The sequence below is a fragment of the Saccostrea cucullata genome, unplaced genomic scaffold (assembly GCF_032062105.1).
Source record: "Saccostrea cucullata isolate Sc308-1 unplaced genomic scaffold, CSIRO_AGI_Scuc_v1 ctg48, whole genome shotgun sequence".
In the NCBI taxonomy this organism is placed as follows: Eukaryota; Metazoa; Mollusca; class Bivalvia; order Ostreida; family Ostreidae; genus Saccostrea; species Saccostrea cuccullata.
This window is the reverse complement of record NW_026930219.1, coordinates 319,676-344,482: the sequence shown is the minus strand read 5'-3', so window position 1 is coordinate 344,482 and position 24,807 is coordinate 319,676. Positions and strand designations below refer to the sequence as shown.

The following is a 24,807-nucleotide window of genomic DNA, read 5'->3' as shown; positions in this document are numbered from 1 at the left end:
TTGCAATGTAAGGAGTCCGTGTCTGCTGTTAGAAGTACATGTATTAGCACAATAAGGAGATCAGTAACTTGGGAGTGTGTGAATATTTTTGAATTATTTGACTTATCAGGTTCTCCCAGCTTGAAAAGTACTGCATAAACACCTAATAAAAACATCAATCCTTTAGAGTTTTTTATTTTAGGAAAGGAAGATAAATAAAAGTTCTTTCCTGTTATTTTCTCCAGATACTGTAATTTTGTTGCTGACTTTTATAACATTAAGCGGATATTTGCATGGAAGCAGGTCTTCCTTAAAAATGAGCTTATTATGAGTATTTCCTTTTCTTGTAGGAATAAAATGAACAAGTCCTCCTTGTGCAAAAAGAATGAGAAACAAACCAAATTTGCAATCATTTATGTTGCCAAAGTTTGTAAGTAGAACTGAGAGAAGTGCACTTGTAAAATTCAGATCACAATGATACAAATGTTTGTGGTTTTAAAGTTCATTTGTTAATTGCAATATGAAGTTATGAAGTTTTCATCAGGAAAAAGTGAATATTTTTTCCCCTGACTGATCCTGAATGTTAGTCTTTTCGATCTTAAACATAATGGTGATTGAAGACATCTTTAGTATTAATGAACATGTAATTTTTACTAAGTTAAGAAAATTTGTGTTGACATTCCTGGTACAGTTTGCATGTTACTGATTTATCTCCCTTGTAGATCATATTTTGATTCTTGGAGTCGGTAGAGATTCTAAGGACATGGGAGAGGAGTTCCGAAGGAATCGACGAAAGGTAAGACATTTTGAAAAACATAAGCTTTGTAAAGAGATGTAGATTAGTTTTGTTGCTTAGAAATGGTAGAGTGTTTCTCACACAACAAAGGAACTGGTTATATGCAGATGGGTAGGGACAAAAGTTTGTTCAAGTTCAAAATTGTTTTTTATCACCTACATATAACCTTGATCTTTGAGTGAATTCCAAGGGGATGCATATTTTATTGTACTCTAGTTGAACATGCCACAGCTCTTTCAACTTGTAGGCAAATATTACACAAATACCTACATGTATATATCAAAGAGATCTTAATGCACAATGAAATGAAAATAAGTAACTGTTTTTTGTAGAGTCATTCAGTTGATCCGTCTAAATATAAGGACACAGGGAACGAGCAATATCAGCGTGGTAAATTTGAGACCGCTGCTGACTACTACACCAAGGCAGCCAAGGCAGAGTAAGAATCTTAATTAGAGCAAAGCTCGTTGCAAAGCAACGAGTAGGTCTTCCGTCATGTTTGACCGGAAGTAGCTTTCATTTTTAACCAAAACTAAGAAATAATGCCTAAAAATGGTTTGAATCATCTAAAACTATATTCATTAATGCAGAAATAAGCAATTTTTGCTACTTCCGGTTAAACCAGAAGTGACAACGACAGACTGAAAATTAAGTTTTAGGCTTCCAGTGACATATGTTACCCCAAAACTTGTCAAGAATGGCATAAATATGCGTTTTTCGACTACTTCCGGTTTGGCCGGAAGTGACGACGCCGGCGGAAGTGACAACGACGGACGGAAAATTAAGTTTTAGGCTTCCAGTGACATATGTTACCCCAAAACTTGTCAAGAATGGCAAAAATACGCGTCTTTCGACTACTTCCGGTTTGGCTGGAAGTGACAACGCCGGACGTATTTTTACGGCTTCAATAGAATAATTTTGACATTTTGAACAAATTTACTTCTATGAGGTATTACAAATTCTCAATACTTTTTGAGATATAAACGAAAAACTTTTGGCCCCCTTTGGCCCTTAATTTTAGGGGCCATCCCTTTTTTCGAGATATCATTTGAAAGATCTTTAAATTCTACACTACTTTTGTTCTTCATGCTTTTACAAAATATTTCTAGGTAAAAAGTTATCGTAGAAAAGGTGTTTAATTTTTTGAAATTCTTGATAGGACTGTTTTCGGACCATAGCCAGCGTCGGCGCTTCGTACTTCCGGTGGTTGAGATATACCAAATACATGTCTCCAAAGGTTGCTCTATCAGCACTGAAAATTTGATGCTTCTGCGTTGAGTGCTTTTTGAGAAAACTGCCGGACAAAATGACCCTCTAAAACTCACTAAATCGCGAAAAACTCCGAACCGGAAGTGACGTCATCAAATTTAAAAAAAACGCCTTTAGTTCATATTATTTGTCATCAATGCTGAAAGTTTTATGAAAATCCATCGACGCATTTACGAGAAATCGCGTGCACAAAATTGGTAAGAATAATAATAATAAGAAAAGTTGAAAAGAAACAACAGAAAAATAAGAAGGTCTTCCGTTGAAACGGAAGACCTTAATTATAAGGAAATTTGTTTCTGACGGGGAGAAAAAATTCTCATCGTAAAAGTACCTTAGTAAATTATTTCAAAAGTGACATGCTCATTGTATCGTTGAAATATATGTATATATTGAAATTATGAAAATATTGACTCGCATGTGCTTGCTTATATGTGTAATTCAATATCTCGTTGCAGCCCATTTAATCACATTTACTTTGGAAATCGGGCACAGACTTACACAAAGTTGAAGAAACATGAGGATGCATTGGCAGATGGTCGAAGGGCTGTCACACTGAAACCAGACTACTGCAAAGTAAGTAGGATGCAGAGCTGTCCACTATAATTACAGAAATTGTGTATTTATCCTGTATTATAATGGATTAAGGATTAGACTCTGAAAATTACATTTCTGGACTTTGCTTCATTTTCTGATTTCTCTTATGTTATAGTTTTGCTGAAATGATGATAAGGATTTATGTTAAGACCTTGAAGACACTTTTTCTATCATAATTAATATTTTAAAAACATGCAGATAAATATTTGTGCACTGTAAAGCTGAATTTTACCTGATTGTAAAGCTACGATAAGTAAAATATACTGTGGTATTATTTTTAATGAAAATCTTAGCTAATCCCAAAATGTATGGATTTATAATTTTGTCATGCATCTTTCCTTCCAGGGACACTATAGGTATGCCCAAGCCTTTGCTGATCTGGATAAACTGGATTATGCCATAGCTGTCAACAAGAAAGGCTACATCTTATGTAAGAAGTCACGCAACAAGAATATCAGCGAAACCAATCTCAATGAACTAGAGCAACAAGGGAAGCGACTCCATACAGAGAGAGAACTAAAGATTCGAGAGGAGCGGGTTAGAATGGTACTGGAAGATAAAGAATTTGCTGATAATTACATCGATGAAGAGCTGCCTGCTGAACTGAGAAATCTTCCTGGAAGGAAACGAGTGATAAAGCTGACTGATGCCATCAAAGTCCTCAAGTAAGGACATTGCTCTTTTGCTACTAGAGATATTATTTAACATATTGATAGAGTAAGTCATTGACACAAGAAATTTCAGGGACTACATGTGTATTAGAGAGTTACTTTTGTTGCATCCAGGGTTTCTTTAATTTGAACATAGACATACATGTATTTCAGAGCATATAAATTATTATGACTTCATTATAAGCAGCTTTGCTCTGCATTCATATGTGTTCTGTAATTTTTTGTTTGCAAATTCTATAAGAAGTTATTCTTTTCTGTTTTTAAGTCAGAGCACTAAGTCCAACATAGAAATCCCTGATGTTCCTACCAGTGATTCCTCGGCTGATGAAGAGGTGAGTATCATTATTAAATAAGGCTCAGTAAGGTAACATTTTAGCAGTTGATGTTTGAAGTTTTAAGATAAACTTACAGAGGTACCTGTGATAGTGCTAGTTATTTATGTTCTTAAATATTTCTAGGAGCCTGTCAAGAAACTGCCAGAAAAGAAGGTACTTCATCCCAATCATAGATGTTGATTTTACAGTAAAACACACATTTAAAGAACCAACGGGGACAATATTCCTCTGTTTTAAGTATTACTTATTATGTTAAAGGAATGAAAATTACTCTGCTGTAACATCAATTCATTATAAGCATGTTTTGTATGGGCATGTTTTTCTGTATTTGATAAAATCTACTGGAAACAAGACAAGTCATTATTTGAATTTTGTATGTGAAATTTTTTTCTGCACAAAAAAGGGAAAGAATAAAGTGCAAGAAGAATGTGTAGCTACAATTGAGCCAGACCTAACTAGAGAGCTTAGAAGTTTTAGTGAAGAGCTGGAACAGAAGAAGAGAGATCTGTGTATGAGTATAGAGGTCCTGGAGAAGGAACAGGAGTTAAGGAACCTAGAGAAAGAACAAGAAATGAGGAGTCTAGTGAATAAGTTCCAGAGAGGAATTGAGGACAGTAAAGCTAACCTGGCAAGATTTGGCTTTGTGGTGGACGACAATGTGGCAGATGATGCTGACGATGACGAAGAAGATGGGGAAGGAAATAGTAATAATAACGCACAGGTAATTACTGATACCTGTGATACTGATACCTGGAAGGAAATAGTAATAATAATGCACAGGTAATTACTGATAGAACCACATCTAGATTGATACACAAGTAGAATTTATCAGACATTTTGATCAACAGTTAAAAATTTATTGCAAGTGAAATATGTGTACAAGGGTAAGCCCATAGATTCGGGGTGTGTTCAGAATGGTGCAGATACATAAAGCTAGTAACAAATGTGTAAAGAAAATTCATGTATCAAAACAGTGAAAATATTTTCATCATAGAAAAAATGTTGTCATGTTTACTTTTAGACTAAGAAAGAGAAGAAAAGAAAAGGGGATAAAAAGATCAAGAGACAAGGGGAGAGCCCTACTCCAGTTTTAAAACAGGTCAGTGTGCATCTTACTTATTTCAGATTGCTGTCTTTAAAACTTCAAAACGTGGTCAAAGTTGCAATTCAGACAAACCTTACAGTGACTCTATTTGATATTCTTGCTTCCAGAATTAAATACTCTGGTGAAATGGTATCACATTTCCATGGGTCAATAATGTTTTGATTTATCTTTAATATTTTGGAAAGGCTAGTGGACTTAACAACTTTGTCCATGGACAAATAATATGACAAAAAATTGTGTCTGTCTCTGCAAGCTTAAATAGAATTTCATATAAATAAATCTGCTCAGAATTTGTTTTAAACATTGTTGATGTTAATGTTCCACATTAATTTGATTTATTTTAACAGCAGAAGAGAGAAAAGGCCCCAGAAGTGAACAAAGAGGCTGCAGAGTTGAAGAGATACCTAAGAGATGGATATGAGAAGTACTCCAACGGAGACTCACAGAATGCCGTAACAGAATACAACAAAGCTCTTAAAATGATTAACAAGCACACACTCAAGGTAAGAAAGCACTAACCCAGAATTAAATGTAAAGTCAGCCATCGTGTCTTGTGCATCGGTTGTAAACTTTGAATAGAAAATTCTGGTGTACATGTATGTATAATAAAGCATGTTAATTTCTTTTTTAGCAATTGCTTATTGAGAAAGTGAATGTGGTGGCCACCAAATATGCCTATGGAATCTCAGCAGTAACAGCAGGAATTTATAAGGTATTTCATTCAGATCATTGCAAAAGAAAAAAATTGTTTACATGTAACAAAAGTTCAGTTTTGTGAAAAATTTTCAATGTGAGTTAATTTCCTTGTAGATGATCATGGAGGGAGTTGAGAAGTTTAACGACATTCGATCAAAGCATGCAGATGTTAGATTTCCTCTGGCATATTATGGACTAGGGAAAGCATACACATCTCTCAACAGGTATACATGTAGATGTTTTGTGTTATTTGTGTGATGTGGTTTTTAATTCTTTTATTGTGTGTGTCTACTTACATGTATCGCTTCACTGGAAATTTATTTTATTCACCAATTAGCTCCTTAATTTTAGATTATTTTCCTCCCTTTGAAATTTATTTTGACAATAAGTTGAACATTATCTCTGCCAGAATGTAAGCAATATAGGTTCACTTACTATGTACTGAAGCAGTGATCTTTTATGAAATGTAAATATTTTTGTAGATATGGGCAGGCAGTAGATTTTATAAAGCACGGCCTTCACATGGTAAAGAATGTCAAGTGTTTAGTCTTCTACTGGCCAGGAACAACCGTAACCATTGAGGAAAGTGTGCCAGAAACACTGCTTGTGAGTGTTAAAATGCATGTAATGTAGAAAATTTCACATAGAAAGTATTATACTTAATACAAACCTTATTGTAAGTTATTGCAGTGAGTTAGCAATACTGTGTGAGCCAATCTTATACTAGTTGATAAACCAATACAATTTGACAAGTTTAAAATGTTAACGTTTTACAGGCATTGCTGACAGATTTATTGCATTTGGCCCTGAACCCCCCTCCTCCGGATGCTACATGTAGAATACACTGTGACAGTGATGATGATCGAATTGTAATCTATCAATCAGACCATGATTATAAAGTAAGATCCATTTTTTTATTCTATTCGTGGTTTATGGACACTAACAACTACATGTATTTGAAAGATTTACATGTATGTTAATATTTTTGACAGAGTCTATTTAAATTGGTGTTATTTTTCTAAAAAATATATACTCAAACTTTTTAAATTTCTATCTTGAATGTGAAAAACACAGATGGTTGATGAATAAGTTCACCTTTTAAGCTTGGAAATGAATCCCACAACATGTTTTATAAAATTGCGTTTTAACTGCTAAAGTCATGATGATATAAAACTTCTTGTGTATGACTGCTTTAAAATAGTAAATTAAAACTAGTTTTAATAATGTGACACTGTATTTTATTCTTAATCTGGTGATAATTACCTTCATGCGGTTATCGATATTTTGTAATAATGATTTTATAATCTTTGAAATCCCTGTATGCTCTTGATTATTATTCAGATCAAGCTGTTGGCATTTACTCTGTTTTCTTCCATAGCTGTTTGTGTCCTTAGTAAACTTTGAATATCAGCAGTTTCTTCTTAAAGCTGAACACGACTCGTAAATAAGCACACACCATTTTCGATAGCATTATCAACGATACATCAATACTAGGGTATACTCGTTGCATTCGTTACACCTGACTGCTTTATTGTCATGGGAATTGGCTTGGAATTGCGACCCATGTTCGTGCTGGTTATCTTGCATTGCCTTTGTTTATATTTTATTGCAGTTACGTTTATCTGTGTTGTTATTATACTGCACTGATTTATACAACTATAATTGTAAATTTATTTGGTATCTTACTTTCCTGCATTAGACGAAGTATTACGTTATTATTCCCATTACCGAGTCCAGTATAGCATACGTCCGTCTACCATGGTGACGACTGATCACACTGACCAGTGACTAAGTTCTGCCCTATTTATAGGGGTTTGCAGAGCAGCGAGACTCGGGAACAAAAATGGCGGACATATTCCTTTTACGAATCGTGTTCAGCTTTAAGAACTACTTAAACCAATTCAAATAAATATCAATAAATATTTAACATACAAAGAAAGGGAAAGGAACAAGAACTATATATTTCATGGTCTCTAACTTCATGGGGTCATAGGAGTGGAACAATTTGTGAGCCCTCAGGGCCCAGGCTGGGAATAAGCTAGGTCATATGTTGAAATTAACATACCGGGTAATACCTTTCAAAAGTAACAGCTAGCCAGTTCACATGATTACTATGTAGACTTATCCCGTGACCAAAATTGTAAACTGGTTCAGACTTTAGTCTTGGGCTGATTTGGTTAAGTATTGAAGGTATTTTATAATGGATTAATTTAGGCTATCTAAATTTAATTCCCTGGTTCTCAGGCCTATTTTCTCCAAAACAGATGCGGGAGGGCGGTATTTTATTTTTCATTTTATTGGCAATAAAGTAGATGAGGGAGGTATTTTTTTAAATTTTAATTTCCGAATTTTCTTTAACATAAAGATATTTTTTTAATCACAGATATACTTTCCATTTCTGGTCAAAATTTCTGCTTTATCCACTGCTTAACAGCGTGTAAACATCGTAGGTAATGTCCTCGAATGTATTTTCAAACGAAGTAGCCAAAATCTCATTGTAAATGGCTACCGGAAGTGATATTTGAATACTAAACTACGAAACAAATGAGGTCGGAATTTTTTTTCCCGGATTGGTCTCCGCAATACCAACTTTTTATTTTATCAAAAATTCAATAAAATCGGCAATGCGGGTACCTCAAAACTGATGCGCGCGGGCCTGAGAACCAAGATTTCAATTTTATATGGTCTTAAGGATAATCCAATTTTTGCTTTCTTTTGTAAATTTTTTCTTAATGCTTCATGAAAACAGTTCTAGTTCAAGAAGAAGCTAAAGTAGTTATACCCTGAGAATCTCATAAGAGCAGAGTCAGGGTTTTGTTGATCCTGGCTATAAAGAATAGTCAGGGAAAGATATCTGTCAATATTCCAAACTTACAAGTATTAAGAAAAGAAAGTTAGTCCCTTAGAATTCAAAATCTTGTCTGTGGCAAAGCTCAAATTTCTTCAGAAAGCTTTGTCCATTTTCTAGTAAGAATATAAGCTTTGACTGTTCTACGTAAACATTCGTGTTTCAGGGATTTGTCAGAGTAATCTGTCAGGCCAAATGTAAAATAGAGTTCCATTATAACTGTTGGAGAGTCTTCAAATCCAAACAGGGAGAAAAAATTGGGGATAAGGTAAGAAATTATGGCATGTTTTAGGTACTGTACCACCCAAATGTGGGAAAGTTGGGCATTTTACCATTAATTTATCAGTTTCCGGTGTAATTTCCTTGTGAGACATGGACAATCCCATTAGTCAAGCTGTGTATAAGACTGGGACCATGTTAATGAATTAATTTATAATAACAGGTGTATTGAATTGTATTTGTTTTAAGGATATGTTGGAAAAACCATGTCCCACCCCTAACTGTGATACAGTCATTGTGAAAATATCGATCTTCAGACCAGACACTAATGAGAAAACTGTAAGTATTACAAAAGGTGTAAATCAGCATCAATTACTTCATTCCATCGGTAAATGTTAAGTTTGAAATACTGTGAATCACAGAGAATAATGACTCATCCAAAAGTTTACTTTTTCCAGTTTGAATCAGAGAAAATGGAAACAAATAAGAAGCAGGATAAAAAGAAGAAACCAGTATTGAAGATGCCTCCATCGAGTCAAGATAAAATTCAGAAAAAGATGGAGAAAAAAGAACAGAAAATGAAAAAGAAGATGGAGAATAAAGAGGAGAAATTGGACCTTGTGGAGGACATTGATCAGATGATTCAGGAGGATAAAGCTGAAAGCCAGAGGTCTTGTGTGGCAGCAGGTGGGACTCATAATGGTTTACATAAATTGGCGTATTACAAATTTGGCTCAATCACTGGGTATTGAGTAGTAATCATGAAATAGCGCTACACACGTCTGCGCTGTAAATTGTATAAAGTTATAAATTATTTTTTAGCAGTATTCATAAAATAGCGCACCATTCTCTGCGCTAAACCCACTAAAATTTGAAGCGAGCTTTTTTAAGTACACATACAGTATTCTGTTCTGCTGAACTTCTATTCAGTTTTATGAAAGGTGTTTGCTTTCTTAAGGTCGAACTTGTTATTGCCTTACATTCATTAGTTTGAATTCTCTTTAAATGGTAAAACGTTTACATATACTTGTACATGTTGTACTGGTGTATTTATTGTTACAAGCAGTATTGTTTTCAAAACGCCAACATACTGTAAGTTGTTAGAGTGATGTTTATATTTCATCATTTATGTATTCCTGTACGTGTACATGCATTATTATAGTGTTAATGAATAGCAAGCACACTGACCTATACAGAGTTTGGTGACATTCTCTTCTTTGTGTTGATTGTTAGTGATATTTTAGGAGGAGATGGGGAGAAAGGGGAAGTCATTCTCCCTGATCACACAAAGCCAGTCTCTGTTCTTCGCAAAGATGATGAGGATGTAAAACTCAACAAGTATAAGGTAAGATCTGTGGCCTAAAATTATACAACGTCCTGTGAGTGGCAAAATTAAATAATTTTTTTATAAAAGATTAAATTGAGGAACAAAGATTTGGAATTTGATGTATTACCTATGAAACAATTAATATGTTTCCCCCTGTGACAACAAATTTACAAACAGATTGATTGCTACATTTTAAATTCTAAGCTGGTGCAGTGCAATGGAATTTTAAAAAGAAAGGTGTGTTATAGGGAACAAAGAAACAGAAGAACAAGAAGAAGAAAGAGAAAGCTGCCAAACAGACAATCCCTTTGGAAGTGAACTTTACAGATGAAAAGGAGAAGACTTTGCTGAATGAACATTCCATTCCAGACTCTCCAACTAAGTAAAAATAATAAAGACTATACAAGTATTAACACCCCCTCCAAAATAAATAAATTAATTTTAAAAAGCTGCATAACAGATTGTTGGAAATATTTAAGTTAAGGATCAAGTACTAGTATATACTAGATCAGGACCATTACTACATGTACTAATTTGAGACTTGTTTTAGTACTCTGATACCACTCATTTTTGTGGGGGGTTAATTAGGGCCCCGCAAGGATTTGCGGGTGCCCTATAGTAATCACTCTGTCTGTCTGTCTGTCCGTCTGTCATTCTTCCGTCCACAAATTTTCTGTTTTTTCCTAATAACTTTTTTTATGGTAGCCAAATTAAGTTCAAATTTGGTATGGTAGTTCAGTAGGCAAAAAGACATATTTTGATGCTATGTTTGTTTCTCTATTCCTCTGGTTTGGAGCAGGGGTGGTGGGGTAGATTCCTTAACTTTATACAAGAATGAATTGGGAAAGAGAGATAACTTCTGAAAATGTTGTAAACTGAATACTGCAATGAATGAGCCCCTTGGGATTAATTAGCTTTCCTCCTGAAGAAAATCCAAAGCATTATCTTTATCTGTCACATTGAGATTAATTACCACCTCTGTCTGCAAATGAAGTTTGTTTTGAAGTTAAGTCCATTTGGAATGCTATGAACACTATGAAATGTGGATTGAAGTATAAATGTTTTTACTTTATTTTTGTTGAAATAGCCTACACGATGAGTTCTAATTTCATTGACTTCTAAAAAGAAGAAATAGATTAAAGAAGATATATTTTTTATTTTTATTTGTTTATTTTTTTTTCTTCATGAAAATTCAAGAATATTATTAATTTTTAAGGCAGTTGGATAAAAACCTCATTCTATCATTACTGAAAAAGTTCTTATTAAAAATTAAGAAGAAAATGATGAGAGAGAAGTACAATTAATCCCTTGGGATTAATTATCTAGCCTGCTGCAGAAAATTTAGAAGGCTTATCTTTATCTGTCACTTTAAGATTAATGAAAACCTTTGTCTGCAACTGCTGTTTGTTTTGAAGTTAAGGTCAAGCCTTCATGATATGTATTTGCATTCATTGAAGGCTGGCATTTTATATAACAAAAGCTTCACTATTATTTAGATATACATTCGGTGTTGAGTTGTTCTTTACTGCCTTATGTAAAATAAATACAAGGATATTATTTACAGGTTTTTGGATATTCAAATTATCTTGAAATTTTAAGAATATGGTTGCTGTTTCTTATTTGTCATATATTTCTTAAATCATTCCATAAGCTGCACCCTTATAATTCTACCTCATGGCGGGGCCCTTGCTGACTGGTCAGTTTTCTAGTTTTCTTTGCTTTCTGGATACAAAGAGACCAATAAATTCAAGTCCTTAAAAAATATTTAATTTCATATTTTAAAATTTTTAACTCCTCAACCACCAAACCTCCCTACAAATCAATATTTTTTTTCCTTTCAAAACCATGAAAATTTTACCCTATGAAAAAGAGTTATTTTACAGTATTTGACACACTTTGGTTGCAGAGGTAAAAGTTATGATTGTTCATAACTGCCTTAATTATATGAAATGGATGAATTTCGGCTTTAATGTTGTTGTATTTTATTTGTTTATTTATTCTTTTTAGAGACTTTTCTGTACCAACAAATATTCATGAAAAGGTTCAAGCTTTTGAAAACTCGTATGAATCCAAAATGGGGAAGACCTTATATGATGAAATAACAGAAAATCTTTTCTCGTAAGTATATAAATATATAGTCTTTGATTACTCTTTATATTAAAATGCTTGAAGTTTCTTCACATGTGTAGTAATCACCTCAGATCACTTCGTAGCTCAGGTGGTATAACCCATATAAAAAGAATGTAAGGAAAAGAGTACACTTTTAAATATTTAATACAGAAATTTTATTTTTGTTCAAATATTTAAAAATTTCTTCAGATGTATCTTTCAGATACATGTAATACTAGAGATATATGTGTAGCTACATAATTCTACACAAGTCATTACGATTTTCTTTTGTAGATTTTTTGAGGATCTTCTTAAGGCACATGGACCACTTCATATTGAGGATGGTAAACTTACCTCCATGATTGAAGATTTCCCAAAGGATGCTAAGGAAAAAATTGAGCAAGTGGGAGGACTAAGCAATTTCCTTAAACAGTCATTGAAATTTGCAATGATAGATGACATTGTGTGTTTGTTAAAGGATTCTGTTAAAGCTCGAGAAATATCACTGGCTCGTGGCCAAGCCAGGCAGACGTTAATATCAACTAACTCAAATAATGCGTGGAAAACTGTGGGAAAACATTCAAACTCTGCTAGTGATAAATTTTCTTCTTCCTCTTCTTTCAATTCATCTGCAAGTTGTGTGACAAGTGAAGAAAAAATCAAACCATATCACAGTCCTTATCCTGTTATAGCATCTGGTGTGGATTCATTAGACGACTTTGGTAGCGTAATAAAAAAAGGATCCATCGCAAGTTTGGACGATGATTTTGACTTGGGGCCAATAAGATCAGGCTCCAAAATGGACAGCATTGATGACATTCATTTAATATCACCAACAAAAAAGAAAAAAGGTAAAAATAAGATCAGTCTGAAGGAACTGGATGCTATAGATTCTCTGTCTTCATGCTCTGATAATGACAGTGATTCAGCAAGTGATGATGGGACAGAGAGCCTTAATTCTGATTTTTCTAGCACGAGATCAGGCAAAGCATCCTCCAGTGTCAAGCTTCAGAGTGAGAACGGAAGATTAGGGGACTTAAAACAAAACCTGGATGTATCCAGTCGGAGTAGTTCCAAGTCGGATCTGAGTGAAAAATCTGGAAGTGATTTATCTTATGATCTTATGGCAAAAGCTTACAGGAATTCTCCAGTTGCATCCACATTTGTGAAGGACAAATCTTTATTTTTGTCCAGTTCACCTACAGTGTCTGAGAATGGACGTGCTGCAGATAAAACTTGGCAAGGACTTGCTGTGCCACAGCCCCTGAAAATCCCTTCTCAGTTCTCTCAGAGACCCCCTGTTATGTCGCTCCAGTCAGAGGCAAGTATTGCTGCAGAAAAGGAGATTAATAGAATAGACACTGAAATGGTGAAGGAGATTGCAGATGACGTGGTTGAAAGACTCTTTTCTGGGAAGAACGTTTCTCCAGCTGAACGTCAGGAGACATATAACCGTGTCACACAAGACATATGGAAAGACTTCAAGAAAAAACAAACTTCAGCTTCCTCAGTTTGGCCATTAGACAACAAGTCTCTGTACTCACAAATGTCTATGACTGCTTTGGATAATAGACAGAAGAAAACTTATGCTGAACATTTCATGAAAAGTCATTACCAAAAAAATTTGACTGACCCTTTGCAACAAACACCAGCCGGTCCTCCATCCTCTTCCAGTTTCCCATATCCTAGCAAACCTCCTATCTCCACAGTGGACAACAGTTTTCCAGCTTTACACACAATGGACAGAATTCCCCCTCCCCTCTCTTTACCTGTATCTTTGTCATCGGCCAACAGTTACAATTCCAATGCACCACTCTCTACAGTGAACCGTAGTATCTGGTCCAGTTCATCAGGGACTAGTGTCAGTCAGGGAATTCCCAGTATTCCAAATATTTCAAATTTTTCTACACCCCCACCCCCTTTAAATCTTCCATCTTTTGCATCTGGACCATTTAGTAGTATATCTATAGGGACATCAGTAACTGAAACGTCTGTTTCGTCTACTTTGTCCTCTGTATTTGGGAGTCATGCTGATAAAGACAGTCAAACCTTTGTGGAAACCCGAGACTGTGAGATGAACACTGATCCATACGAGCCATACAGGATAGAATATTTACGTAGTCAAGAAGATTGTGAACAGATGAAGAACAGTGTGGCCAGATTGCAGTCTCAAGTCCAGGAACGAGATGCCATGCTAAGGGAATGGACCATCAAAGCTCAGGTAATATAGTAATGTTAATTATGCATTTTGAGTTAACTATATGTTTATAAATGTTTTAACCAAAAAATATTCCCAGAATTGTACATTTTTTCCTCAATGTTTAGAAATTTAGGGGCTTAAAATCGTAAAACTCTTTCCATGTTGACATTGGAAACATCTTCTATCAACATGGTTAGTGGAATGAGCAGGATATAGTGATCCACGTTAATATGAAATTTGATAGTGGTATCTCAAGATTTAGGATACTAAGATGCTTAGAATCATCTATTTTGTTAGTTGACTTGCTCAGGTCTGCGAATTGAGTCTCTCAAAATGTAGGTCATCTTGACTTAGTGACTCATGGAATATTGCTATATCTAAATATTTCAGATTTCCGATAATAAAGAAGCTTAGAATCATCAAATTTTATGAGTTTATACATCTTTGGTAGTAGGTCATGGTGACCTACTTTTTAAAAGGAAAAATTAGAAGTGAATTGATTGTATACCAGTAAGTATCGGAAGAGTGATTCTAGGCCCTTGAGCCTCTTGTATAAAACATGCTTTTCCGACTTGATAATGGTACTGTAAATACACTTCTGGTCAAATATGAGATATTTGTAATTTATGTGTAACTCTTGAGCTTACTTTCTTCAGTCCTTGGAAACAGACTTCAAAGGAAGATCACTTCAGCAGGAGATGGAGAAAAGAGAATTAGATGAAAAAGTTCGGATTTATGAACAAGAAATTTCCCACCTGAATACAGAGCTTACCAAACAAACCTCAGTTATTCTAGAGTAAGCCATAGATGAACTAGATTTTAAGCAATTTTTGTAAATTCATATATAAATACAGTGTTAAACAATGTAAGTGATGTTTAACTCATTCGATAAAAAGAATCTCCGATGATTTATGGATAGATTTGACTTTTATCGCACTCATGTTTTTATTCTCTTGCCAAGAATTAGGGGAAAAAAAAGAACTCTGATAAAAACTTATCCACTGATGAACCACAAATCATGGGAGATCCTATATACTGTATACAGGGAAATTTTCGCCCCCGTTTTATTTTTGCCCATTTCGCCCTCTTCTTTTTTGGGTGAATTTAAAACGGGGCGAATTTGAATTACACCAAACATAATTTCTTAAACAGAACTATGACTGGGCGAATTTAAAATGGGGCAAAATTGTTTGCATGTGCAAAAAAGGCGAATATAACACGGGGCGAAAATAACCCTGCATACAGTACAAGTATATTAATTAGTATACTTGTGAGAAATGTTTACATACCAAGATGTTGATTTTAGTTTACGGGAGAAGAAAAATCAAACAGACCAGAGATATCTTGATCTTCAAAAACAACAACATGATGAAAGGTAGGTACAAGTGATGTGTCAAAATCAAAACCCTTTTAGGACACTTACATGTACTTTCAAATGAAAAAAAATTAGTAACCTCCTAAAATGTACCTAATCTTTTGAATTTCTGAAAGAAATATTATTTTGGTTTTGGTTGAAAGCGTATTCTGTTCCTGTGTACAAGTTTTGATTGTAAGCACCCAAATATTTTGCTATTGATAGGTACAGGTACTTAATTTTAATTATACCCCATGCAAAAAGTTGCGTAAGGATATAACGTTTTTGACCTGTCCGTCATTGTGTCAGTAAGTCCTTTTTTTCTCAGCGCAACTCCTCATAAATCGCTGCACACAATTTCATCAAGCTTTGCAGATATTCAGGACACAATGTGTAGATGTGCATATTACCAGGAAATTCCGATTCCTTCATATTTCCCGGAATTTCGGCACTTTTCAACTTAGATTTTTGGCCATATCTTGAATATAGAGATGAACAGTTTGTAAGTGCAACTCCTCATAAACCGATGCACAGAATTTCGTCAAACTTTGCAGACATTTAGGACACAATGTGTAGATGTGCATATTACCAGGAAATTCCGATTCCTTTATTTTTTCCTGGAATTTCAGCACTTTGACTTTTGGGGGAGTGTGGGGAATGTGAGCTTGCTCACCTTTTCTTTCATTTTTTAATCCAGATATCGAACATCACAATTAGATCTAGAGAAGATAGAAGCTGTAAGACATAGAGAGGAACTTCGAAAACTCAGAGAAGAAGAAAGTGAGCGGGCAATAAGAGCAGAGGTAAATCTTATACTGTTGAATCGTCAAAACTTGTTGGGACCAGTTTTTTGGACTGCTTAAGATTTTACGTTGGGATACATTTAGGTTCATGGGGACGTAATTTCAAAAGGAAATATGATTTTGTAACCCTAGCACAATGATTTGTGGAGGATGTAAATTTGTTGATGAAGGGAACCTAAGAAATCAAAAAATATTTTGCGACCACAAGTCTATTGATTCCACTGTATCAGCATTTTGTATAATTGTTTCTTTAATTAATCCAGGAGAGTCAAACACTGATACAGTTTACCTTGTTAATGGTATCATGTTTTGTAGGTGGAATTGCTGCAAGTCAAGAAAAACTTCACATTACAAATGCTGGAGAGATCCAAGATGGAGTACATGGTGTATAAAAATAAAGTCTCTGTGATTGTCAAAAGGCAAGCAATACATTTTGTATAACATTTACAATTACTCAGAACTTAGACCTCTTGAATAGGAACTTGTGTAAACTTTTATGATTGTTTTTTCTTTGTTTATTAGGAACTTGTGTAAACTTTTATGTTTTTTCTTTGTTTATTAGGAACTTGTGTAAACTTTTATGATTGTTTTGTAGGAGGGAGGACGAAGGTAAAACACTACCTCTGGGCCTAAAGCAGCACCTTGATCAGTACGAAGGAATTATACAGAAATGTGACGAAACCATCAGCAGGCTTAAGGTAATGCCACAAAGTCTGACTCCTAGGGACTATTACTTCTCAAACCACAAAGATTTTAACCACCCCAAATAAGGGGTTTTACAGTATCTGATGCAGATTGTTAGTTGATTCATTAATCGATTCTGATCATCATCTCTTATTTCAGATTGACTTTGATGCCCATATACATCAGATCCAAGGAGGGAAGAGGATGAGTGAACTGCCTCAGATCTTCATCCCCCCTCCTCCCCCACAACCACAGATGCCTAATTTGGACTTGGTAATTCTTACATTGAAAATTAATATGAATGAATTAAAGGGATCAGTTTTATATCAGGGACAATTCTCAGTTGTTCAGTGTGACAACTGTTCCTTTAAAAAAAAATAAATAACCATTGTAAATTGTTCTTTTATCATGTTTATATTGAGCCATTGTATTGTTTTACAGCTAACAGGACAGACTATGACCAGCACAGCTAGTGCTCCTTCATTACTAGCCCTGGCCACTGGTTCCCTTTCTGGTGGTGCCATGTCCAAGTCCTCCCCCTCCCCTCCACTGAGTTCCTCTCAGTCTTCTGCCTCCAACATTCTACCTCCATCTATCCCCAGTGTACAAGCAGTTCCTCAGCCCAAGCCTCTTGGGTTACCCACAGGTAAACATAATATACCACTCGGAGTTTGTAAACCTTTTGAATAGACAGAGTATGTAGAGTCTAGGCTGCCTAATGTGACCTCTGCAAGATTTCAGTTTGAAAAAGTGTCATATGACAGAGTCTCTCGATTAAACTTCCTATAAATATCTAGGAATTGTATGATTGCTAAAATAGTCATCATTCTACTAGCCTCTAATGCTCACAAGATTAAATGAATCCCCTATGCTGCAAGAAATTTATCACAGGATTGTCTAAAATTTTCTTCAAGATTTTTAAATAAATTAGGAATGCACAATTTCTAAATTTCTAATCAGATATCTCATGTTAGTGTATCAAGTCAGTCACTTTATATAGAAAATAAAAGTTTATAGGTTGGATTAAATAGGGTTACATATGGCAGAGTCTCAAAATAAGTTTTCTTGGAAAGAGCAGATTAAGCGGAGAATAAATCTCAGTTTTGTTGTTAGGTGTTTTCTTTATGAATAGTTTGAAAATCATTTTTTATAACAATAGTAATGCACTAGTGACTTTTTACTGTAGGTGTGGCCGGCTTGTCTCAGCGCCCCCTTGTTACCCCACCTATCAGCTCCATGTTACCTCAGATGTCTCAGGGAGCAGGGCCCCAAATTCAGCACAAGACAAGTAACTTTGACAAACTGATCATCAAGCTGCAGGTGGCTTTCCCTAAATACAACAGGTATGTCTCATTACAGCAGGGTTCTGGATTGATGGTTCAAACTGGTGTTTTTGATTTGTCATAATAAATATAACAAAATAATGCTTTGTTTGAAACATTGTCTTATCTTAATTACATGTAATTAGGTATATTTTGAAATATACCAGTTTTATACTTAATCATTTTTTTATCATCTATAAAGTGGCAATTTCAAAAGATCACAATTATGACTAATTATTTTTCGATAAATTGAATGTAACATGAATATTGTATTAAAACTTATTTATACAAGCATATAAATATTCCTGTAGATATCTCATGATTGTTTACTGTAGTTTGTGCCTATTTTATACTGTGATTCACTTCGTAGAGCTATATAACAAGTGTGAATCTTTTTGCAGAGCGTATTTCACAAATGTGACTCTCTTTGTAGAGCTATTTTCACCCAGTTGATTCAGGAGCTGAGGACAAACAGAGGAGGGTCCTTGTCTGGTATGACTCTGGATGAGATTGTGTCCCAGATAACGGACCTGATACATCACCACGAGAGACAGCAGGGCAGGAAGCCTTCTGTAGTGGCCACACAACAGGTCAGTCTTATAGCTGTGTTAATAAATTCTGTCTTTGTTACAATGATTGTAAATACAAATAAAACTTTATTTAGCATTAGCTGTACAGAATATGTTGCTAAATATAAATAGGTTAAAAAAATTTTTAAATGGTTTTATTGCTTACATTTTCGACTCATGTGCTTATCGGTACTCTTTTGGGTAGAACCTTTCCTTATAATTTTACAATATACATGTATGTCAAAATTCCAAAGTCTCTTTAGATCATGCATGTTTAAAACATTTTTCTACAGGATACAATAACTCCTGGATTTCCTGATGACCGTAATAGATCCCTGGTACCCCCTGGCCTCTCTCCCTCCTGGGGCCTCCCTGGGACTGACCTGTCCAGTCTGGGGGTCACCAGTGAGGTGTTTGAGGAGGAGGAGGACCCCTGTGTGATCTGTCATGAGGAGATGACCGTCGACACTACTGTCATGCTGGAGTGTAAACACAGATTCCATGATGAGGTACGAGGGGTTCAGAAAGTACTAACAAAAAACAGTAAACACAGATTTTTCATGATGAGGTACAAGGGTTCAGAAAGTACAATAAAAGTCGCAAACACAAATCTCATGATGAGGTACAAGGGGCTCTAAAAGTATGAACAAAAAACATTAAACAGGGATTTAATCACTGTCATTCACTGAGGTGCAAGGGGTTTAGAATTACTAGCAAAAACAGTTCAGTGTAGCATGTATCAGTCCAAATGGACAGAAATGGTATTGAAAAAATAAGCAATTTATAATACACAGTATAAATTCTCTAAGCTTTCAAGAAATTTCAAAATTTTGATAAACACAGTGGTCAGTCTTCAGTTATGAAAAAAAATTGAAATAATGGAAATCTTAATAGACATCACAACAGAACTCCTACTTTGTCAACGAATATTCGAATATTCGAATATTCAAAATATTCGAATATAGAATGATTAAAGTGAACAAGCATTAAAATGAAGAAAAACTTAGAAAGAAAGTAGAAATTGAATCAAGTTTGTACAAAATTGAAAGACACTGACCTCTTGGATTATCTTAAAGGTATATATATAATTTATTCATTTTTTCACTTAATTAGTGGTATAAGGGTGTCCAGTACTTACAATCAGCTTGTATTGTTGTAAGCTCTTATTTATGTAGGCCACTGAGCAGACTACTTGCTGTCTGAGTTTTACATGGATCCCTTGTTTATATAAATATAATTGAAATCATTATCATGAAATTAATAAGCCAAAATTAATTGCTTTTAATATTTTTCTGCTAGATAATTGTTCTGCTTGGTATATTTATAGGAGTTATCATGTATACTTTTGTAAGACGATCAATTAATCTGAAATATACTGGAGAACCTTTTGAATTTTCAAAACAAAAAATTACATTTTGGATGTATACTCTTCATATAATTGATAACTAGAAAAAAAATAATTGAGGTGCATTTACCAAACTCTACATGAGTTCTTATTCAAAATAATGGCATAAAACCTATACTGCTTGACAGGAGATTGAATACATATATTTTATAATGAAAATGTATTTATTTTATCGAATATTCGAATATATTCGAATACTTCCATCGAATATTCGAATATCAATTACTGACAATTTTGACATCCCTAATCACAACAGAACTCCTACTTTGTCAATAACAAGAAATTAAACAAAGAACATGTATGTATATATATTTTTTTCTTTTACAGTGTATCAGGAAATGGTTGAGAGAACAGAGCACCTGTCCAAACTGCCGAATCATGCCCTTCTACCAGACGAGTTCCCAAGTCTGAGATAGGCAATAGAGATGGCAAAAAATTAATTTTTGAAAAACTTTTTTTGTGGTGTTAGTATTAGAACTTGATGAGTTCTATTATATGATGATATTAATCAGTGTTTGTTAGTTTTATATTGTTTTTCTTGATTGGATTTGGTAAAATTGACTTAAATTGTGAGCAAAGACTCTTTACTTAGATGTAAATGAAGATAACGAGGAATAAGACAGAGAACAATAATAAAAGGACAAGTATTTTTATTTGAACTTAACTTTAATATTTCTGTTTGATGTGATTATTAAGTTTTATGAAGAAAGTTCAGCTTGTACCATTACTTTTGTTGTCTCTGAACAAAAAAAAATAAACAAAGAAATTGATATTTTTAGTTTAGTTTACTCTTATTTATGTAGGCCACTGAGCAGACTACTTGCTGTCTGATCTTGTTTTTCATCATTGGATCCCTTATCTAAGCTCCTCATACTGAATGTAATTTGCAAAAAAGACATTTACAAAATTCTAATTACATAGTGGCAAAGTATCTCCTATTTTAATTTGATCAGACCCATGTATTAGGTTTCGCATAGCAAAACTTTGCCATTACCATTCTTTCTATGATATTTTGTGTTCAACAAATTAAAGCCTTAATCTTGAACCCCCACCCAATCCTTACAAAAATTTAAAAACAAAAAAGATGTGTTTGTAGACACTGATACTGCCATATAACAGCTTTTGTTAGTATCTCAAATGCATGAAAAATGTTGCTTCCAATGAAACGATTTGCTCTCAACAAAGATACCTGTAAGATATGACAACCAAGCAGTGTTATGGCCAAAGTTTATTTTTTTAAATGTGGGTGAAACATCAAGGTCATATGATTAAATTAAAGGAATCCAACAGAGGGCCTTGTTATAAGACTTAAAATATCCCTTATCACATGATATGAAGCTCGCCCTGACAAATGTTATCAGTATGATTGATGCCAAATTGCCAATCTCATTTTTCGGCTCCCATTATCCAAGATTCTGGGGTTAACGTTGTTGCCCTGTCTGTCTGTCCACAAAAACTTTAAGCTGGCCCATAACTTTTGACTGGGTGCTGGCTTTTATATTTCACAGGTGTATTCTTTGTAAAAGACCCCTCTTTGGGTACCACCAAATTTGACCTTGGAGTTTGACACACTTTACAAAAATACCAAAATCTCCAGGGTCAAAGTTGTTGGTATGCAATGAAAGGTCTTGTCACAAGGATTACATATGTGAAAAATGAAAGCCCTAACCATTCAAAAGTCATGTTCAAGGTTAAAGTATTTTAAAAGTAGGTCAAATGCCAAAGTCAGGGTTACAGGGTCAAAGTTGTTGGTATCCAATGAAAGGTCTTGTCACAAGGATTACATATGTGAAGTATTAAAGTCCTAGTCTTTACCGTTCAATGTTAAAGTTTTTTTAAAGAAGGTCAATCTCCAAGGTCAAACTTGTTGTATCCAGTGAAAGGTCTTGTCACAAACAATATACAAAGTGTAAAAGTTCTAGCACCAACTGTTCAAATGTTATGGCCTAAGTAAAAGTTTGGTATTTTTGTATAAAAGTGTTATGGTCCTAAAAGGTAAATTTAGTTTCTTGTCACAAGGAATTTTTGTATAAAAGTGTGTCATGGTTAACGAACAAACAAACAGAAAGTCAATGATTACGATAAAATATAGGGGTGTTCAACATTTCATGGCCATAATTTTAGCTGTTTATACTGTGGAATCATTTTAGGTCACAAGTGTGTGCGGGAGGGGGGGGGGGGGGCGTCAGTGTATATGGGCAAGCAAAATTTTACTTGTTCATGCGGATGTAATTTCAGAAGATATGCCTGTTTATATATGAATTCAATGGTCTAATGTGTTTACAAAGTAAATGTTTAGAAGGATGTCAATTTGTGGAGCATCGTTTTTTAAATGTGAAGGGGGGGGGGGGAAATCAACTTACCTCAAAAACTTCACAAGCAAAAAAAAAAAAAAAAAAAAAAAAAAAGAGAGAAAGGTTAAACTCGAATTTCTTGTCTGTAGGAGGGGGGGGGGGGGCATTGGTAACAAGTTTTTTACTCATACATACTACCAGGCCAACAAAATATATACTTTTTGTAATAATACTGATTAATTATATGATTACATGTACTTGTTTGCTATTATCCGTCTGGTCATTGCAGTATAAAGCAGCTTGTTTGTTTTTTTCTTTATATATTACATTATATCAGTATGTGATGCTTATATTTCATTGTGAACTATACCAGTATTTCAAATCTGAGAACTTTTGCAAGTGAGGATCAAGCCAATTTTGCACCTGATGCAACCATTACCTGTTAATGTTGTTATAATCATGATTACATTGTTTGTTTTTTTTTTAATTGTATATGCCCCTTGAGGGTCTTGATTGGTGAATAAATAAAAAAAAATAAACATACTATGTACATATCCCTTATTTGACTGTACTGCAACAAAAATGGGGGGGGGGGGGGGTAAAGACAATCAGTCTTTCACTGAGCATTTTCTATGGCAATAGTTATGTCTGAAAGGGGGGGGGGCTGGTCCCTCCTGATACTACATGCCTGCTTTGTACATTTTGAATTCCACACAGTAAATCTGACTTTTTCAGTCTGATATACGTTTTTCTCATGCATGTTGATTACTATTTAATCAAAGACCATCATGGTCCGTAAGTTTACGCTGAGTGCAAGTTTGCATAGAATTTGGCCTTCATTTGTCCAGCTTTGCCCTTAGTGCAAGCTATGCTAAAATGTTTAAATTTTAGTATTAAATGCATTTTTTTTAAATATTGCAATCATTAAATTGCCATTTTATATAATTGAGCATATACATGAAGGATTAATAAAACTTATTTTCTGTGTTTGTTTAATTAATTGTTTCTTTTCATTTATTGAAAAGGGGGTGTTATTGATTATGCAGTGAAAATGCACAATTAAAAAAAAAACTTCCTCTTTAGGAGAAATGGATTACTTTTTGAGAATCTTTTTTTTTTGTGCTCTTGGGTTTGACAAAGTGCAAAATTCAGTGAAAGGAACAATTAAGGGTTATGCCCGCCTCCCCCTCCCCTCCCCCCCCCTTCGGGTCAGGAGTTCTGATGTTATTAGATACGATATTATATTTTTATTTTTTAATTAATATACATTCATTCTTTGAAAATCTTCATTTCTGTTCCTTGGTACTTATAAATTTAGCAGATAAACTATGTGCATCAGTGGGGGTTATATGTGCATGTAAACGTGTTTCTCACAGAGTTATGAAACTTAATTATAATAGCTCTGGGATCAGTGGTTCTGGTTGTGGTTCTATTGATTATATGGTGAAAATGCATCAATACCTTGAAAATCTCATCTGCTGTTGAGTGTTAAGAAAAAAGCCAAATGAAAAAAGAAAGTTGTGCTTAGAACTTCCAAAATATAGTAGTAAATTTCGTGAGCCCTTAATTGATATTGTCCTTAAAGATCCCTTAATTGTTTGTAATTCAGATCGGGCAATTTCTTGTTATCGTAAATTTTATCAAAATGTGTGTAAGAATAGCATGGTACTACCAGAAATTTTTTTTTTTACAAGTTTTCTTATATTATCAATCTTTTGTAAATAAATACTAATACTTTAGACTCATAGGTGTGTATTGGTCAGTAGACTAGTTAAATAGATTGACCAATTCCTCAGTTTGATTTAATCCGGTTTCTTATCGACATTATTTACATGTTTATTATTCATTTGTTATTTATTAGCAGGATTAATTCATTTATTCCTTGCCGCGAAAAACTAGCATTCTATAGGGACAATCCCAAGATATTCCGAAGAGCATCACATGACATTTGTTGTCGATTTTGGACTATTCCATATTGAAAAAGAAGGTTGTACAAGGTTATCAAAGTCATAAAAATAAAACATAGGTCTTTAGCTGGTAAACTAAATCATATTAAACGAAGTTAATTTTTAATTTTATTGCTTATTTAACTTAAAGATATTGATTTAAAGAGATAAAGTAATATATCAGAAAAATCTGCTAGCCTGCTCAACACCTCACAAAGTTGGTATACCACATGGGCAGATGGGTTTCGTGAAGGACAAAGACTGGTCCAATATGGCCACTGA

At 34.3% G+C, this 24,807-nt stretch overlaps 1 protein-coding gene across 1 annotated transcript in view; it reads left to right on the top strand.

Annotated features, from left to right (window-relative positions):
• Nucleotides 1-24,807, top strand: part of LOC134283296 (uncharacterized) — a 42,486-nt gene that overhangs the window by 6,753 nt on the left and 10,926 nt on the right. The window contains exons 6-37 of the mRNA XM_062765758.1: nucleotides 330-409; nucleotides 702-775; nucleotides 1,108-1,214; nucleotides 2,500-2,617; nucleotides 2,984-3,303; nucleotides 3,575-3,641; nucleotides 3,768-3,797; nucleotides 4,048-4,365; nucleotides 4,666-4,743; nucleotides 5,100-5,252; nucleotides 5,381-5,461; nucleotides 5,560-5,669; nucleotides 5,928-6,051; nucleotides 6,222-6,344; nucleotides 8,460-8,561; nucleotides 8,762-8,851; nucleotides 8,971-9,199; nucleotides 9,757-9,857; nucleotides 10,088-10,221; nucleotides 11,847-11,957; nucleotides 12,243-14,169; nucleotides 14,805-14,944; nucleotides 15,455-15,523; nucleotides 16,200-16,305; nucleotides 16,621-16,724; nucleotides 16,901-17,003; nucleotides 17,149-17,262; nucleotides 17,431-17,635; nucleotides 18,176-18,332; nucleotides 18,745-18,901; nucleotides 19,174-19,389; nucleotides 20,613-20,682. Coding sequence (XP_062621742.1) covers nucleotides 330-409; nucleotides 702-775; nucleotides 1,108-1,214; nucleotides 2,500-2,617; nucleotides 2,984-3,303; nucleotides 3,575-3,641; nucleotides 3,768-3,797; nucleotides 4,048-4,365; nucleotides 4,666-4,743; nucleotides 5,100-5,252; nucleotides 5,381-5,461; nucleotides 5,560-5,669; nucleotides 5,928-6,051; nucleotides 6,222-6,344; nucleotides 8,460-8,561; nucleotides 8,762-8,851; nucleotides 8,971-9,199; nucleotides 9,757-9,857; nucleotides 10,088-10,221; nucleotides 11,847-11,957; nucleotides 12,243-14,169; nucleotides 14,805-14,944; nucleotides 15,455-15,523; nucleotides 16,200-16,305; nucleotides 16,621-16,724; nucleotides 16,901-17,003; nucleotides 17,149-17,262; nucleotides 17,431-17,635; nucleotides 18,176-18,332; nucleotides 18,745-18,901; nucleotides 19,174-19,389; nucleotides 20,613-20,682 — 5,918 coding nt within the window. The remainder of the gene's footprint in view (nucleotides 1-329; nucleotides 410-701; nucleotides 776-1,107; nucleotides 1,215-2,499; nucleotides 2,618-2,983; nucleotides 3,304-3,574; nucleotides 3,642-3,767; nucleotides 3,798-4,047; nucleotides 4,366-4,665; nucleotides 4,744-5,099; nucleotides 5,253-5,380; nucleotides 5,462-5,559; nucleotides 5,670-5,927; nucleotides 6,052-6,221; nucleotides 6,345-8,459; nucleotides 8,562-8,761; nucleotides 8,852-8,970; nucleotides 9,200-9,756; nucleotides 9,858-10,087; nucleotides 10,222-11,846; nucleotides 11,958-12,242; nucleotides 14,170-14,804; nucleotides 14,945-15,454; nucleotides 15,524-16,199; nucleotides 16,306-16,620; nucleotides 16,725-16,900; nucleotides 17,004-17,148; nucleotides 17,263-17,430; nucleotides 17,636-18,175; nucleotides 18,333-18,744; nucleotides 18,902-19,173; nucleotides 19,390-20,612; nucleotides 20,683-24,807) is intronic.